General features: G+C 46.3%; 1 protein-coding gene and 1 long non-coding RNA gene across 3 annotated transcripts in view; one reads left to right on the plus strand and one right to left on the minus strand.

The window, feature by feature from the left end:
• The window catches only part of LOC145720976 (uncharacterized), a 93,943-nt gene that overhangs the window by 35,454 nt on the left and 40,890 nt on the right, over positions 1-17,599 (plus strand). The window contains exon 3 of the long non-coding RNA XR_014144376.1: positions 6,944-7,170. This is a non-coding gene — a long non-coding RNA (uncharacterized LOC145720976). The remainder of the gene's footprint in view (positions 1-6,943; positions 7,171-17,599) is intronic.
• ANXA13 (annexin A13) overlaps positions 3,345-17,599 on the minus strand; it is a 56,426-nt gene continuing 42,171 nt past the window's right edge. For both annotated transcript variants that reach the window (XM_081816508.1, XM_081816507.1), the window contains 7 exons: positions 16,717-16,750; positions 16,285-16,364; positions 15,629-15,697; positions 15,105-15,206; positions 10,482-10,557; positions 7,032-7,144; positions 3,345-4,102 (listed from right to left, as the gene is read on the minus strand). In XM_081816508.1, the coding sequence (XP_081672634.1) occupies positions 3,983-4,102; positions 7,032-7,144; positions 10,482-10,557; positions 15,105-15,206; positions 15,629-15,697; positions 16,285-16,364; positions 16,717-16,750 (594 nt within the window). In that variant the 3' untranslated portion in view covers positions 3,345-3,982. The remainder of the gene's footprint in view (positions 4,103-7,031; positions 7,145-10,481; positions 10,558-15,104; positions 15,207-15,628; positions 15,698-16,284; positions 16,365-16,716; positions 16,751-17,599) is intronic.

Raw genomic sequence — 17,599 nt, forward strand, 5'->3', positions numbered from 1 at the left:
AGAGTTCCCATATACCCCACTCCTGGTGTCTCACATTGCTAACATTAATATGGAAGATTTGTCATGACTTATGAACTGATATTGATACATTATGATGAAGTAAAGCCCATACTTTATTCACATTTCTGTAGTGATTACCTAATGTATAGTATCAGATTAGTTATCCAAAGTACAAAATAAATATTCCTAAGTCTATACTACAGCTCTGTGCAGATTAGCAGAAGGCCCCCTTTCTAGGCAGCAGCTAGCGGCCCCTCTAGCTACAATCCTGCAGACAAAATCTGATGGGGAAATTAGGCCTGGATTTGAGGTCCCAAACATACCTTCAGCCAGGGAGCCTTGTGCAGTAGACAATATACACAACTATTCATTGTGACCCTGAAACGTACTCTATATAGTAACCCATTGGGGGGGAAAAGTGTTCAGGATAATCACTTCTTATGTGGGTACCTGGAGACAGGGTGCAAATTGTCCTGGGAGTCCTCTGGGAGAAATGAGTTAAGACCTGCCCCAAGTGGCGTGCTGGACTTGGATCCTATTGGTTCATGAGATTCAATTATTAATTTTTCAAGAATCTTATGAATTTTATTAAACATAGTAGTTATTAAAAAAGTATACAAACTTACCATTAAATTATATTGATACAAATGTAGTGAAAACTCCAAATTCATTACTTCCTATTTGTTATGCTTTCCTATTGTCTATGCTCTTGAAATTATTTACATCCATTGTATCTGTATGGTGGAGATACCACATACTAGTGTACTACTGCTCACCTTTTCCCGACTCCGTGTTCAGTGACGTCATGTCAACAGCTTGAAATTAACCGTGGTGAGAGTATTTATACCATGGAAATCAGCAAATGCTACAGATCAGCTCCCACTCCCCCAGAAAAGGGAAAAGCAGGGGAGATGGGCTGGGACCCACAAATGTTCGGGCTGAGCCTGCATGAAGAGAACCATCTGGGACTCCCGGAGCTCCTGAGAGGAACTAGGAGGAGGCTGGAGCTCCCAAGTTGGCCGGGTACTCCCTCTGCTCCTCAGGGGAACATCAGCTTCTGTCGTGGTTCACTTGGGCAAGCGCCCCAAGGTCTATGTTACCCACCTGTCCAGGTGACTCGGGCTGGGTGAGCAGTGTTATGGAACCCAATCAGGGACTGGCACTGAATTTCATGGGGAAACCACATGCACCCATGGGACCTGCTCCTTCTGATGCAGCCCTGCAGGTGGGGTTCAGACCCCTCCCCATCTATCCAAACATCTGCGGAGGAGCTGTGGCTCGGGAGAAGGGGGAGGTGTGGGGGGGACAGGGCTGCTCAGTGGCAGGGTGACAAGGTAGTGTTGCTCTCCCCTCTCTCTTCCTTCTTTGTCTTCTCTTTCTCCCCTGGGCCCCCTCCACAGGCAGGCCCTGCCCTCTGACGGCTTGGGGACCAGGGGGCTTGCGGAATGGTGAGGTGGGACCTGTGCAGGGCAGGGGTGTGTAGAGAGGAAAAGGAGGAAATTCCTTGCCTGCCATGGGGTGGAACACTCCTGGGACAGACCAGACTAGAGCTCTCCTGAGGGAGCCCTCACTCAAGCACACAAAAACAGGCCTCTGCTTGTGAGTGGTGAGATAGAGGTACCTTTTGCCTTACTCAGTGAAGTTTTGGGGAAAACACTCATGGACCTGAGCTAGCGTGGCAAAGGGCTCAGACATTAGAGTCAGAAGAACGTGGGTTTGAATTCCAGCATTTCCCGTGTGAGACCTTGACCAAATAAATGACTTGGCTTCTCGGTCTGGCTCAGCCTGTTTCCTAGCCTGTGGAATAACCCTCCTGCTCTTCTCTGTGTGAGGGATGGCCTTCAACAATCTCAAACAGTGGCTGTGTTAATAGATCTCCTTTCATTCTGTTGGTTTGTTTCTCTATGCTTACTGTGAGCTCAGATCCCAAGAACTGGTCGTCTTGTTTCTGTTGTTGAAAGCAAAGGCCCGCTTTGGCAGCACATAAGTGAACGTGAGTATGATCTGTCACTGAACTTCGCTCTAGAAAACCTTTTTATGTGTTGAAGCTCATAACGACAACAGTGACTGTTAGATAAACCTGTGTGTGGAGGACACAGATGTTAGCATCTCAATATGTCAGTCACCATTTTATAGCCCCTAGAAAGACACCCCATGATCTATGCCGTGATACTGCGAGTTTGGCCTATTTGCTGTATGTCGATTACACCACCAAGTCAATTGCCAAGGCCCAAACCTGATCATGTTTCTCACTCACTTAAACATCTCCAGGGACTCCCCCACCCCGCCCCACCCGCCATTGCCCAAAGGACTGAGCCCATGCTTGGCAGGCAAAAACCACTGTTAATGTGATCCAAACATACTTTTCAACGGCTTCGTGGCCTGCCTCCCCACCCTCTCCTTCCCTTCACTGCATCTATGCCCAGGAGAATGGATTCCACCACTTTCTGAACATATCCTGCTCCCTCATGCTTCTGAGCCTCTGCTTTTGCCCTTCTTACTTTGTTTCCCTGGAGAACTTTTATACATTCGTCAAAACCCGGCAGAGCGGCATCTCTGTGAAGCATTCCCCAATTCCTTCAGGCAGAGCTGTGTATGCCTTCTTTCTGCTCATGCGCAGAGAGCCGTGCCTATGTTAACGTGTCTGCATTCATTTACTTACAGCGTTCTGTTGAATACGGACTCAGGAGTCTACGTGACTGGCCTGGGAATGAACTCTTTGGTTTCCTCAACTGATAAATGGAGTAATATTAACCTCATAGGGCTGTTGAGAGGATTAAACATGAAAGTGTGCAACTGAGCAGCGCCAGACACAAATAATCACCCAGTGAATGATAACTGGAATGATTGGATCAAATTGCCCATGTTCTCTTGACAGACCCCTCTATGTCTAGGAACACATGGCTAGGAGACAAACATTCTGAACAGAGATTCTATTGGTGTGGGACCAGTCCATTTGAGAGTCAGCCCACTGACCTTGATCCTGTTGGCACTATGCCCAGCCTAATTGTATCTGAAGATCAGATGTAAGAATCAAGTGGGTTAAAGGTGTAGGGCGGCAAGAAGAACCATTTATACCAGGTAGCAGGTTAGTGAGTTTTACCCCTAGTTACATTTCACATGGGCACCTCAGTTGTTTCCTTGCTACTATTCTTGATTGCTGTCTTTGGTGATTATTAATAAAGGTTATTATTTGCATTTCCCACATATGTTGGAATTTCACAAGTCTTATATTTCCAGGACAAGAGCCAAAACTAATCAACCCAGTCTTTGGAAAAGCAGCTGATGGGGGCATACCCCACTTTAATTACCACTGAGGATTTGAAATTGAACACACAGAAGGAAAAAAAAAATTTTAAGATTTTATTTATTTATTTATTTGAGAGAGAGAGAGACAGAGTGCGTGCGTGCGTGCACGAGCAGGGGGTGGGGAGGGGCAGAGGGAGAGGGAGAAACAGACTCCCCACTGAGCAGGGAGCCCGATATGGGGTTCGATCCCAGGACCCCAAGATCATGACCTGAGCCCAAGACAGACGCTTCACTGACTGAGCCACCCAGGTGCCCCCACAGAAGGAAAATTGATCAACTGGTTAATTTTATCTTCCCTGTACCTTAACCATTCAGTCTTTACCCACCTCTATGTGATACATATTCTTCTGAATGTTTTATTACAAGTGTAGTTTCTTTCATCAACGGCTAATTTCATTTGTGGTCAGAAAGCATTCAGTTCTCCACGCTAAAGGAAAGCCAAAAGGCAGCTCAGGTACCTGCTAAACCAGCATTCAGGGTGACCTGCCCAAGTGTTTTGAGGCTGTTGCCTTTCACCTAAACAGCTTGGCCCAGCTACAGTATTCAAGCTGCCAAAAAAATAAGCCAGGACTCTTCAGTACTTTATGTGCTGGAGTCACATTTACAAATCTGGTTCGAAATGGGCTCTTGACAAAGGTGGCTCCTCCCTGGGCTCCCACTCTTCTGGCTCGGTTCAGTGCAAGAGGGCCACCAGCAGCTTCTGGAAGTCCCCAGAGGTGTCTGAGCGAACCATGTCAGACAGAGACTTCTGATACTTCTCTTGGAACTTTGCTTTTATCCCCTGAAGGTCCACCTGTAGGAGAAATGGCAACAGCAATGAGGACAAGAACATTTATAGCGTGTTCACTATGAATGCAGGCAGGTACTGTTCTGAATAAATTGTACTCATTTGCTCACTTATACCTCAAAACAACCCTTTGCAGTAGGGGCTATTATTATTTTTATTTTATTTTATGAATGGGAAATGGAGAGCAGAGTCCAGTCTGCTGGAATATATTCACCTCTGCAACCTTTAGGGATATATATATATAATATATATATAATATATATATAATATATATATAATATATTTATATACCAATACAAATTTATTTATGAATACCAAAACTTGAATTTCATTTTATTTTTATGTATTACAAAATATTTTCCTTTGAGTTTTTTACAGTCATTTAAAAACGAATCATTCTCAGGTAGCAATCCCGTACAAAAACAGGTCAGTCTGCAGGCCACAATTTGCTGACCTGTGGTAAAGGGTTAAGAAAATTATCAACACAGAGATTTGAATTTGAAATGAAGCTTTTTTTTTTCTCTTGTACCCTGATCAGCAAGGCTATTAGTACCAATCAACAAAATTCAAATTAATATCAATTTATAGGACTTATTTTGAATCTAATTCATTGATAGCTTGAAAAACCTGGGCGCTGGAGATGGGCAAGAGGACTCAGAAGAAAAACAAATAAAAAGATTGTTCTGCTCCAAACACTCTTAGAACCTAGTAAGGGAGACAATACTTGCACCAGAAAAGATGGAAGTACAGAGAGAACAGTGTGTCTCATAAAAGCAGCACAGAGCTTTCTTTAACAGGGAGTTGTGTTCTTTTTTTAATTTTTAAAAATTTAGACTCTATCATGCATTCTAGACAGATTCACAAACTATCACTTAGGTTTCTGGTTCTTTTTCCTCCTGCCTCAATCGGAGGAATGAACTAAGAGAGAAAGAAGATGAGAGCAGAAGGCAGGAGAATGAAGGATTGTGTGAAGTGGATGCTGAGCAGGAGGAGACTCCAGCATGATGCTGTGTGTCCCCTGCCCCCCAATCTGGCTCCTTTACTTGGCTGGGGGAGGGGCAGGTTGGTGGGAGTCGGGGGGGTTGGGTGGGATGGGGGACACTGGGGCTCCATTCTAGTACCAAGCGGCTTTAGGGGATTAGGGGATCCAGCCAGTATGTCTCACTGGGCCTGAAGCATTCTGAAGGAATGATCCATATGTGGAAATGATCCAGGATATGTGGCCAATCCTAAGATGGGACAGAGCATCTTGGAATGATCATTCCATGGCTCACGTTGCAGTGAACGTGGAGCCCCCGTGAGCCCTCCAGAGTGATCCAATCCCCTGGGGTCTTTCAGAATCCCTGCCCTGCTCCATTGCGCCCCTCCTTCTTTGAGCCTCAGGATCTCAGAGACTTTGTGGGGTCGGTTGGAGGGTGAGTTGCTTAGGGACAGAGAGAGAGAGACCACGGAGATCTGGAGAGAGAGGGGAAAAGAAAGAGAGACTTAGGAGAGTGGTAGAGAGACTAGGGAAGGGAAGGAGGGGGGATCAAGACAAATGGACTGGAAGCTAGAAGAAAACTGAATAGTGGAGGAGGAGGAGAAATTCCAGGAATAGAAATAAAAATGAAAGAACGATCTTGTTGCTAAGTTATATTTTAAAACGGTGTCAGATGTTAAGTATTATTTGTCAAAAGCCATGGGCCAGGATTTGGGTTGGGATTTATCCCCCTTCAATTAACAATTTTTTGAGGGAAGATGTCTGTGGTTTTTCAAGGGCTCAGTTACACTTCATTCTGTAAGGCTTCTCGTACTGTAGACGAAATGCCATGTCCCCTTCATTTTGTCCTGCCTTCACTCTGTGGCCCCTTGTTGCAAAGCCTCCACCGGGAATCCTGACAGTTGCTCTCAAGCTTTGGGCTACTCACTCTCTTTCTTACACTCAGGCATTCTCAAGGTGGGGTGATATCGCTCGCTACTCCCAACAGGGCAAAAGTGCGTTCTTAAGAGGGCGAAAAGAACCTTAATCCTTTTATGTAAAAGTACATATATACACGCATGCATACATAGAGAGAACATAACGGAATAAAGGAGGGCACTTGATGTAATGAGCACTGGGTGTTATATGCAACTGATGAATCACTAAGCTCTCCCTCTGAAACTAGTAATACACTCTATGTTAATTAATTGATTTTAAATTAAAAAAGAACATAACAGAATATATGTGTATTTACAGAACACAATATATACATACAGAACATTGCAGAATATGAAACAGATACACAGTCTATCTGTGGTGTTGATGTTTTGGCGGGGAGTGGTGATGAGGAAAAAACTGGGTCCCAAAAGGCTTCTTAGTAGGATGAGTGATAACTATTATTATATTTTAAATTTTATTTTATTATGTTATGTTAGTCACCATACAATACATCATTAGTTTTTGATGTAGTGATCCACGCTTCATTGTATCAAAAACTGATGATGTATTGTATGAATGATAATTAAAAAAAAAAAAGAGTTTGAGAAATACTGTCTTGTACTGATGTAGCTCAGTGTGTTCTGAGCTGGTGTGATCAGTGACAGGCCCAGCTGGGGAGGTAGGCTGTCATTTGCTCATCGACTCCGCTGCTGGGTGACCTGGTTTCGTGTTCCTTAAAATGGAGCCAAGCCTGGCTGTGCCACCCAGAACGGCTCAGCCAGGTCCCCTCTGCACGGGCCACCAGCTCTCCGGAGCCGCAGAGAGCAAAAATAGAAGCAACTATCGTTATTGTATTTTTATAAAAAGAAACAGATTGAAGCATGGCACAGTGTCTTCCACAAAGTCTGGGAAGGCAAGGGCTGTCTCTGTGTTACTTTTTCCGTAAATAGACCCTGAAGAAAGACTATTTGTGGATGACATCAGCTGTGGCCAAAAGAGAAGTGGCTGCCCACGTGCTCAGAGTCGAGGGCGTCTTACCTCAGCCCTGGTCACGATGATGTGAATGAGTGTCTCCTCATCGGTTCCTGCACCCTTCATGGACTTGTACAGACGGTCAGCGAAATAGCCCTCCTGGTCCCGGGCGCACCTCACTGGCCGGGACGAGGGACAAGAGAAGGTGAGGCTTTTACATGTTGCATAACATGCAGACCCTCTGAAGGCACAGAGCTGGCCCAGAGTGTCACCTGGTTGCCCTTGGTGCTGACTCAATGGTGAGACACATGTTTGAAAGGGGCTGACCTCCCACTCTAATGGGATCTGGAAGATTCCCCTGGTTCAGGGCATCTGGGCTCCTCAACCAAGAACTGAGTCAAAACCCCTTCAGCATCCCCTCTGCTGGTCCCTGAAGACCCTTCAGAGGAGGAAGAAGGCTTTCCCTGCCGAGTTCATGATTCTTACCAGCAGAAGTAACTTTTCTTATCTAAATGAAATCTCTGATGCTGGCGCTGGGCTCAGAGGGGAAACACGGGTTGGCTGATGATGCTGCTATAATAAAACTTCCTAATCTTGAAGACTCACTCCCCTGGACCGTGGCCTACTTTCCTGTGCTAAACCACCTCCCCGTCCTTTGTTTTTCCTCGCTGGGTTTGCTTTGTGAGTCTCATCTCGGAATCTTTTCTAAGTGCCCCACATTCTTCTTGATTCTCCATCTGGGATGCGGCGGATGGAATGTTTAATGCTGTCTACGGACCACCTTCCTGTGTTCCTGCTCGTTGCTCTTTTCTGCCCCGCTCCTTGCCTGCCAGCTTTGATCTAATGCACAGATTCGTGAAAAATAGTTTTGATTCACCCGTCAGGCTGAAGAGTGCCGGTCTACTCCTGGGGAGAAATCATTGCTCCTCTCCCCACTTCCCAGGTGGCCCATTGTGACAAACATTTTGGGGGAATGAACCAAATACTCTTTAGGCGTTGACATTTACCTAGAACACCTCACATTTTTGATGTTAGTGATTAATAACAAGTAATCCATTGAGCATAAGTGTGAAATGTGCGTCTTTAATATGTCCTGTAATGGGAACTCTTGTTGTCTAGGTAATTGCCTCTATGACTGATGCTTATGAGCACTGGAGAGGAACAGGGTGAGGGAAGGAGTGCCTAGGTTGGGGGAGGAGGGGGTCTCTTTCTTTCTTTTATAGGCCGTGTGGAATCTGCCAGAGTTTCAGTGGAAAAGAAAAGCCCAACTTGTGTCTGACCTCCTTATCCTGGAAACAATCCAAAAGCTGTTGGATCGGTGGCGGTTGTGGGGAGAACCTGTCAATTTGGGGAGTAGCATACTTGAGCCTCACTTAAGACCTTCCCTGGTGCAGGACTCATTGATGCTCATCGATTGTCTGCCTAACGTAAGGGTGTTCCAACCCTTCATAGGTGTCTTCCACCCTGACATTTCTTCTTCCTGATGTTCTGGGAAGAGAATCCTCAACGTTTCTGTTGTATACCATCGATGCCTGGTGAACAACGTCTGTTGTTAGCAGCAGCAGGAATCGCTCAGGAGTGTGGTTGGGGCTAGCCAGGGAAAACGTGGGGCTAGAGCCGTGCCATGTAGAAGGCAGGGTAGCCAGCCATTGCGAGGAGAAGACAGTCCCTTGGGGGAGTTTGTAGAAGTGTGGCTTCTGGGCCCCATTCTTGGAGATTCTAATAGGTAACCTGGAATGGGGCCCAGGAAACTGTATTTTCCCGCACCTCCCCATAGAAGACTCTGAAGCAGGTGGTCCGTGGGGCCCACTGGAGGAGTGTTGCCCCAGAGGCTGCAAGAGGTGGGAGTCAATGGGTCTCAAATTTAGCCATAAACTGGCATCTTTATGAGTCAGGTATGAAGAGGGTGGGGAGTGTCTAGAAAAGAGAACTGTGAAGTCATGTTCTACAATTTGTGGGCTTTATACTTGAGGTCGTCTCTAATCACTTCTAAGTTTGCTACCACTGGAGTGCACCGAAGTCCTGCATTTCATTGTCCCCATCTCCAGGGATGTGGCCTTTCCTTCCCCTGTGCCCTCTTCACACTGGTGGTTTTTGTTTTTATCTTTACTGTAACCTAATCTGTTGGTTTGTGAGTATCCACCATGGACTTTAAGCTTCTTAAGAGCAGGAACTGGACCTATTTACCTCTGATCGCCACACCTAACACGACCCCCAGCCTGGGTTAGGTGCTAACTAAATGTTAAAGAATGGAATGGCTTTATTATTATTAATAATTTTGATAGTGGTTTATTGCCATTAATATTAATATTAATGAAGATTAATATAATCTTCTGACTGAACTCTGGTTCAAGCACAGAAAGGATTTGGAGCCTCTGAGTCAGGCCGTGAGTGGACCTCGCCATCCACTTAAGAGACTCATCTTTGAAGCCCTAAGGACAGTCATCCATGTGGGTCCAGTGTGGGTCAGAAGTGACACTAGGCATGTTTAGGCCTCTGTACATCGGAGGTCCTGCTAATGTGAATGCAAAATGAGGATGGATTAAAAAAAGTCAATTGCTGACATTGTTCAAAAAAAATTTTTTTAAAGCCCCACAAAAAAACAAAAGGTTTGGCAGATAGAGCACATTTTTTAACTTCCAGGGCTGCTTTTTCAGTTCTTCCTCTGCTGGGGATCTGTCTTTCCATTTCTTGTGCTATTTGGGACGGTGCCCTCGACTCCTCGCCACAGGAGCGTGGACAATGGACAATACCTTCATTCCAGGCCTTGCAGAAAGGGAAAAGGAGCCTGCCAGACACAGCGCCATGCCCATCTTTCTGCTATTTCCTGCCTATGGGCAACACCTGGAGAGAAGGTTGTGGTGTTTGCTTGGCACAGGAAAGATCTGATCTCCCTCCCCACTCTTGCTGAAGAGACCTCATTCATTCTAAATGTTGAAGGGAACCAAATGGAAAAAAACACCCTCGAGCCATCAGGCATGTGCAAAAACCCGTTCATGGATTGGAAACCTAGCTGAACCACATCGTGCTCCCTGAGACTAGACAATGGTCCCAGGCTGTTGACAGATGCTCTTGTGGACCCACCATCTTAATGCGACTGTCATGGATGCCAAGGTGCATCCCCCAGATGCCCTCTTCAGGACCAAGGCACTCATTCCAACTGTCGCCTCCTGGCTGCTCACAGCTGAGTCCCTCCCCAGGAATGCTCCCCCCCCCTGCCAAGGAGCTGCCTTCTCCAGGGTTATAAATACTCCCGGGGTACAGCCGGTGTCCACTTGTTGCTTGCTGTGGGGTGCAAAGACCTGGCCCCCTGGCCTCCCGGCTCCAGGGCTCTGTGGGGGACCAGCAAATCTCCCACTGCAGCTGCATCACGCTCACTCTCTCCCTTACCCAACACTGCTTCGAGGTGTGGTTCCCAAATTACTCCCTAACATCTTCCCACACACCAACCTCTGACTCCAAGTGTGGTTGCAGGGAGCCCGACCTAAGGCAGGGACTCTCCGTGGTCTACTTTACCGAGAGTTAAGTAGGCCTTCTGTAGATCTCCTGACGTTTCTGCTTCAATGGCCTCTTCAATGTCTTTGTCGATGAGCTGGAGAGATAAACCAAAGGCCAGCCGTTATGCCAGGCTTTGCTTTTGGCTTTGGTACTCTTGGGGTCATTTCTCTACAAAAAGCACGGAATTCTTCCAGATTTGGTCATGTGGCTTTAAGGAGCCTATCCTGCCCCATGCCTTACATGACTGGGGATGATGGCCCCCCTTTGAGTGGGGTCTCTCACGGCTGATGACTTTTGACCTCTAGGGGGTCAGATCTGACCCCAGTGAGGACCACTCCCTTGGCCTGGTATGCTCATCTGTAAAATTGGGAGTGGGAGAACAATGAATCTTTACTGTAACAATAATTCTTTACATCTATATAATAATTTAGTTTCCAAAGTATTCTTAAAATTCTTTTCCTTCCAATTTTCTAGGAGGCTGTGGTGGTAATCATCTTACCCGTACAGTTCTCATCCCCCGTGTCCTGGGACTGGGGACTCAGCCACCCACAGTTTGGGTGAAATAAGAAGTAGAGGCTGTGAAGTTCATGCTAAGGATTTGGTCTAATGTTTCTGATTAGAGTGGGGCTGCATGGGCTGGGAGCCAGGGGCTGACCACGTCAAAATGTCACTTTCCTTCACTTGAGGGTGATTCCAAATGATCCTGTGTTCACCACCGGCTCACATATCACTCTGCACAGCATTCCACGTTAGGTTTCTTTCCAAATATTTGCAGAAGCTGAAGTTCAGAGTAGATGGTGACTATGTTTCATGCAAGGACCACCTGGGCCAAACTCAGGGCAGGCAAATAAAGAGCAAAGAGGGCTCTTTGTCGGGTTTGGGGAAATGCAGTTAAGCATTAAGAATGCTGAAACTTCTTTCTTAGAAATTGTTTTTTGAGGGTATGACACAATGTGGTTCCATAAATAATTGGGGCCTTTGGGGACACACCAGTGGAGTGCATGTAGTTTATTCCCGAAAACATAAGTGGACAAAATAGTCTTTGCAATGCAAGCACAATAGCATGGGGGAGGGGAGGAGGGTTGAGATTTAATGAGGCCCTGGTGCTTGATCTCCTTGTCATGGTTTGACATCTAGAGGTCTGGTGTGGGTAATGGACCTAGACGATGGGGATTGGCTGGGGGGCTTTCAGTCCTGTCCCTTCCTTAGCTGTTCCCAGCCTCTCTTGGGTTTGCTGCGGGAGCTGGTATTTCGAAAGGGACTGGCCTCACTTTCCCACGAACGGGGTTCTTGTTCTGTAGCCTGAGATTGCATTTCAAGAGGACATTTTGTTCACACAGGTCTGTGTTTACTAAAAGAATAATCCTCACATTAAACTGCTTTCTGTTTCTATTGTTAATGCTGGGCCAGAATAGTGCATTAGATTTTCTATTGAATCTCAGTCTTACAACAGATCAAGGCAGAAAAACAGCTGTTCCGGGGAGGTGGGAGAGGGCTTCAGTACCCCAACCTTAGGCTGTATTGCCGGGTTTCTGCTTTCTCCCAGTCTTCTCGTCACACGACTCCAGGGGGCATTGTTCACATTGCCCCCTCTTCTCTACCTCTCTCCTGCCCATATCCCCCTCCTGGGAGCTACCAAGGCACCTTCAGGAACACAAATGGAAAACAATGGACTGGCCCAAGCTATTGTGAATCTCCTTTGCAAATGGTAGGCTTTTCACTGCAGTTACTGGAACACTTAATTCTTAGGGGGCTCTTTAGACAGATCAGGTTTTCTGATCTTAGTACAAAACCCATCGCCGGGGTGGATTCCAGCCTCTAGTTACCGGGTAGTGCTGCCTGTAGGGAGATTACTAGAAGAATAGGGGAGACATTTCTTTCTTTTAAAACCGATTCACCCAAAGAGACAGGATTCCCACAGCAGAACCCTGTGCCCTCTGGCTTTGGCCTCAGTGGTTATAGGGCTAAGGGCTCTGGAACAAGCTTAGGAAGACATAAAGGTGAGGGGACAGGTGTGGTGGGGACACAGTGTGCCTAGGCTTTGGGTATGTGTGCCTACAATTTGTATTGAGCCCTGTGTAGGGAACTCATTTCAGCTTTTTTTTTTTTTTTAACATTTTATTTATTTATTTGAGAGAGGGCATGAGAAAGAGAGAGAGCACAAGCAGCGGGGAGGAGCAGAGGGAGAGGGAGAAGCAGGCTCTCCACTGAGCAGGGAGACCGATGATGCGGGATTTGATCCCAGGACCCCGTGGTCATGACCTGGGCCAAAGGCAGACGCTCAGTCAACTGAGCCACCCAGGTGCCCATTACTTCAGCTTTATAACTATACGAGCCTTTCATGTTTGGTCAACTCTGGGACTGTGATGTTCTTGTGTGGTGTAGCAGAGAGGGGAAAGTTCTATTGCTTGGCAGGGATTTCTGAGAGCGTCAGTAGATAAGGCTCAGGCTTAGAGGGCAAATAAAGGGCAAAACCCTAAGTTTTCATGCCCAAATAAAAATTCAACTCTATGCCAGGACAGACTATGCCACATAATAGACTCCTGTGATCTCATGCTAGCAGTTGATTGCTTTTAGCCAGAGGCCCATGTGAAAACTTATGAACCAGGGTCTTAAGCTCAGGGTAAACTCACAAAAATCAGTGATAAAGATCAAGACGAATGATGTTCGGGGAAAGCTTTTGGAATGATGAGTAGGTAGTATTTTAGAGCTAGTTTCATGTAAAGAATCATTAAATCAATAAATTATCTTATTGTCCATTTGAGCTTTATTGGACACTGCTGGTTCACATAGGGAGACAACTGACAGTCGTTAGTGTTTACTGAGCACCTGCTGCATGCCAGGTACTAAGCCCTTTACTTCTATTAACTCATTAATTAATTACTAACCCTATGAAGCAGGTACCATTGTTAAGCCTGTTTTACAGTTGGGGAAACTGAGGTGCAGAATCCTTAATAACTTGCCCAAGGTCATATGGCTAGTAGTCTAGTGCAGACCTTTGAAATTTTAACATGCACCAGAATCACCTGGAAGACTTGTTGAAACATACATTGTAGGACCCAAACTCCAGAGAATCTGATTCAGTAGGTCGAGGGTGGGGGCTGAGAATTCTCTCTCTCTTTCCCTCTCTTTAAATAAGAGAATTTTCATTTTTAACATGTTCTCAAGTGATGCTGATGCTGCTGTTTGGGGATTAATTTTGGGGAACAATTGGCCTGGAGAGTATCCTTGCAGGTGGCCAGTGCACACACACACACACACACATACACACGCTCACGTGTATGTGTGTTTCCATAGTGATCACCAACGGCAGCCATCCCCTGAAACTCCACCCATGGCCCCAGCCATGTGGGAAGAGGGTGTAGGTCATGGAGAAGTCTTCCAGCTCAGAGTCTACACAGCTCTAGGAGCAGAGGCCAAGGGAGTGCAGGGTCCGCTGGCTTTGATCATGACTCTGGGCATGATTTGAAAGCAGAGGGCCCTCAAGGCTTATATACAGTACTGATAAAATTCCTAAGCTTTATTGTCTTTTCATCTGCTGGCAATACAGAGGAAACACTATTTCGAGTGAGGAGAGGCCAGCTCCAGCCGAGGGAGAGGCTCGGGCTGGGGAATCTTGCAGTTCTCATCCACTCTCCGCTACCGGCTTGCTGTGTGGTCCTGATAAGTTACAGATGGCGCCTTACTCGTAACAGACTTCCTTGTCCAGCAGTCCTAGGTAACAACAGCTGCTCGGCCTACATTATCGTTACTGTATTGTTGGGGCACTGAAATGAGATACAGGGCACAGAAGTGCTTTGACTAGTTAAAAGCACTTTACAAATAAACAATGGGAGACAAAATATCGGATACTCTCCAAAAGGTTTCTTGCAATTAAAGACTGATGTTCAGGGCAGGGCTCACCACTAAATGCCTTGAAATAACGGCCTCATCTTCTTGGCTTAAAATTATCATTAGATAAAAAATAATTGTATAAAAGTAATTTATACGCGTCTTTGCAGGAGTCTATCTCTGAGGTAGATGACATCTGTTGTGGGAGCGGTAGGCACGTTGTTAGCGCAGTTGTAAATTGGAATAATAATGAGAGAGAACCTTTGTGTGCTTACCACATGCCAGGTGCTATTCCGAGCCTCGTACATGTATCTTATTTAACTCTTGAAAGAACCCTGGCAGGGTGTGATGATAAGGATTATGGTCCCTGTTTTACAAATGAGGACAGAGAGGTTGGGTCACCTGCCAGTGATAGGACCAGGATTTGAACGTGGACGCTGACTCTAGGGCTTTGCTCCTCAACTTGGCTCTCCTCTGCTTTCCTAGTCTCGGTTGGAAAGCAGGGTTTCCCAACCTTGGCACTGCATTTGGGGTTGGATAATTCTTTGTTGTGGTGCATTGTAGGATGTTTAGCATCATCCCTGGCCTCAATCTACTAGATGCTATTAGCCTCCCCAACACCCAAGTGACAACCCCAAATGTTTCCAGACGTTATCGAATATCCCTTGAGGTGGGGGAGAAGCCAAGTCACTTCTGATTAAGCACAACTGTTGTCAAAGACCCCTGTAGTTCCTGATCCCTGATCTTGACTACTTTTGGAAATACACAGTTTTAGCGTGAACTCTCTTACCCTAGCACTGGTTTACTTACAATTTGGTAGGCTTGAAAGGTGGCACGTAATTGCTTGTGGCTTCTCTTGGCCAGGACTTCATTGAAGGCGAGCTCGTCCGTGCCCCAGCGGCCTTCCCCTGCCTTGCGGGCCAAATGCAAACATTTCAAAAAAAAAAAGCCTTTTGCAGAAAGACCGAATATTCCGTTCTGTGACCAGGCCTCACTGGCAGGCAATTATACAATATGCACTGAATAGAAGTCAAACTGATCCACTGAGCACTTTAAGCTTCCACCCACGAGTAAACTTCCCATATTTATTTATATTATTTATGCCCTCCCTTGTTCCAAAATGGATCTGAAGTGGTCAACTCTAGAGTGCAAGAGTAGGAACAATTCTCAGAGGTTCACGAGGACCACGTATATGAAGAAATATTCTAAAGATCATACTTATTTCTCAAGTAACTCCCATTGTCATGAAATAAAGAAAGGTTTGTTGGAAGTAACGCTAATAAATTTAAAGAGAGAACAAGAATTTGCTGAGACTGGCACGTCTGTACGCTTACATCATACAGATCTTTGGCATCCTGACCAGCTAGATCTTTGTCCACGTCCTCTCCTTCATCACGATTAGCCTTGAAAAATTGACACATTGTTAGTAACTGGAGCTCCTGCTTGACCACAGAAAACAAAAAGAGAAAGTCCTGGAAAGCTGGGGCTGATCTCAGAGGGGCTGCTCTTTGCTGCCATCTTTAGGGCACAACTAAGAAACAGAGTAGCTTCTGAGACAGCACTTGGGCCTTCTTTCTCGTACAAACCAGGGTCCCTCACAAACCCCAGGGACCTCGAAGCAGGCTGAGAGCAACCCCCTGATGCCCCCTAGAGTGACTCCGTTGGAAAGCTAATAGTCTTCCTTTCAAAATACCACATTTCACCTCTCGGAGCTTCCCGGTATTGAAGAAGCCTGAGACTTGGTCCTGGAAGGTTCTGGAAGTCTAGCCTAAGCCCTTTGTGGCAGGCAGAGTTCTAGGATGACCCCGAGCAGCCCTAGCCCTTGTTACGATCCCCTTCCCTTGAGTGGGGTTAAGACCTGTGAACATAAGCTGTCACTCCCATGACTGTGTTACGTTAAGATACAAAGGAGGTTTTACAGATGTAATTAAGGTCTATAATTAGTTGAGTTGATCAAAAGAGATGTTCCCCTTGGTGGGGCTGATCTTACCTGTAGCAGGGACACCAGGATTTTTTTTAGGTTTCCACTGGTATCAGCTTTGACATCTGATTCAAGGCTCCTGTCAAATACTTTTGAAGGAGAAAAAGGGGTGGGGGGAGAAAGCAGATGATTTCATCTCCCAGAGGTATTTTGAAAGGAACATTCTTTAAAATTTTTTATAAATTTTTTAGAGTATTTATTTATTATTTGAGAGAGCGAGAGAGAGAGAGAGAGAGGGAGGGAGAGCGAGCACAAGCAGGGGGAGCAGCAGAGGGAGAGGGAGAAGCAGGCTCCCCACTGAGCAGGGAGCCCGACGTGGGGCTCGATCCCAGGACCCTGGCATCGTGACCTGAGCTGAAGGCAGACGCCCAACGACTGAGCCACCCAGATGCCCCGAAAAGGAACATTCTTTACCCCAAGTCAGAACAAAAAGTCACTTACACCTTTGGTAGGCTTCCTTAATGGCAATGATCTCCTAGGAAGGGTGATAAAAAGAAAAACCATTATTCCCAGGTGGGGTTGATCAGTAGGAGCCACACAGAGGGAAGCGGCAGGAGCCTGTCTCTGGACACAGGATGGCTCCGTAACTTCCCCCAGAGAGGGCCACCCTCAGGCTTGGGGCCTGGGCCTGGAGCGGGTCCCTGGAGGTGTGAGAAAGCCCCTCCGTGCAAACATTCCGAGCCACCCAAGTAACACGCACAGACATTGTCCTTAGTTGAAAGCAAAACTACTAGTGCCAAGCTAACATCTGACCGCCGCCTCACACCACCCCATGTCCCCATCCCCACTCAGGTGGGGCTCCTGCCACAAGTTCAGTAAGTATCTGCCCAAATATTCGTCTTCGCCTCTGTATACAGACAGACGTGCTACTGAAAATATATAGAATTGTTTCCTATGACAAGCAGATAACAACTGTTAGAAAAGTGGAATACTGTATACGTTGCTCTTTGACTTGTTTTTTACTCACTAAGACGCCTTGGAGATCCGGCTCTGTGTATACCTTGTCACTTAGTGTTTTTTAAGGGGATTCAAAATGTTCCATCCCGCGGTAAGCCACCGTGTATTCAGCCAGCCTCCCGATGGATGGACATTTAGGTTGTTACCAATTTTTCTCTACTTGAAACAGGCTTCATTCAGTAAAGAGTATGCTGTGTGCAGGAGTGCGGGCTTCTCTCTAGGGTGTGTAGTGGGAAGAAGGGCTTTGTATTTCGATGACTCGCGCTGAGGGGCCCCCTCAGGAACTGCCTCAGTTTACATTTAAGCCAGCAGTGTCTGAGAGCAGGCGTTTCCCCAGAGCGTCAAGCTGTTTAAGAGAGTCAGTGGG

The sequence above is a fragment of the Leptonychotes weddellii genome, chromosome 4 (genome assembly GCF_054177405.1).
Source record: "Leptonychotes weddellii isolate Sample4059 chromosome 4, ASM5417740v2, whole genome shotgun sequence".
Taxonomy (NCBI): domain Eukaryota; kingdom Metazoa; phylum Chordata; class Mammalia; order Carnivora; family Phocidae; genus Leptonychotes; species Leptonychotes weddellii.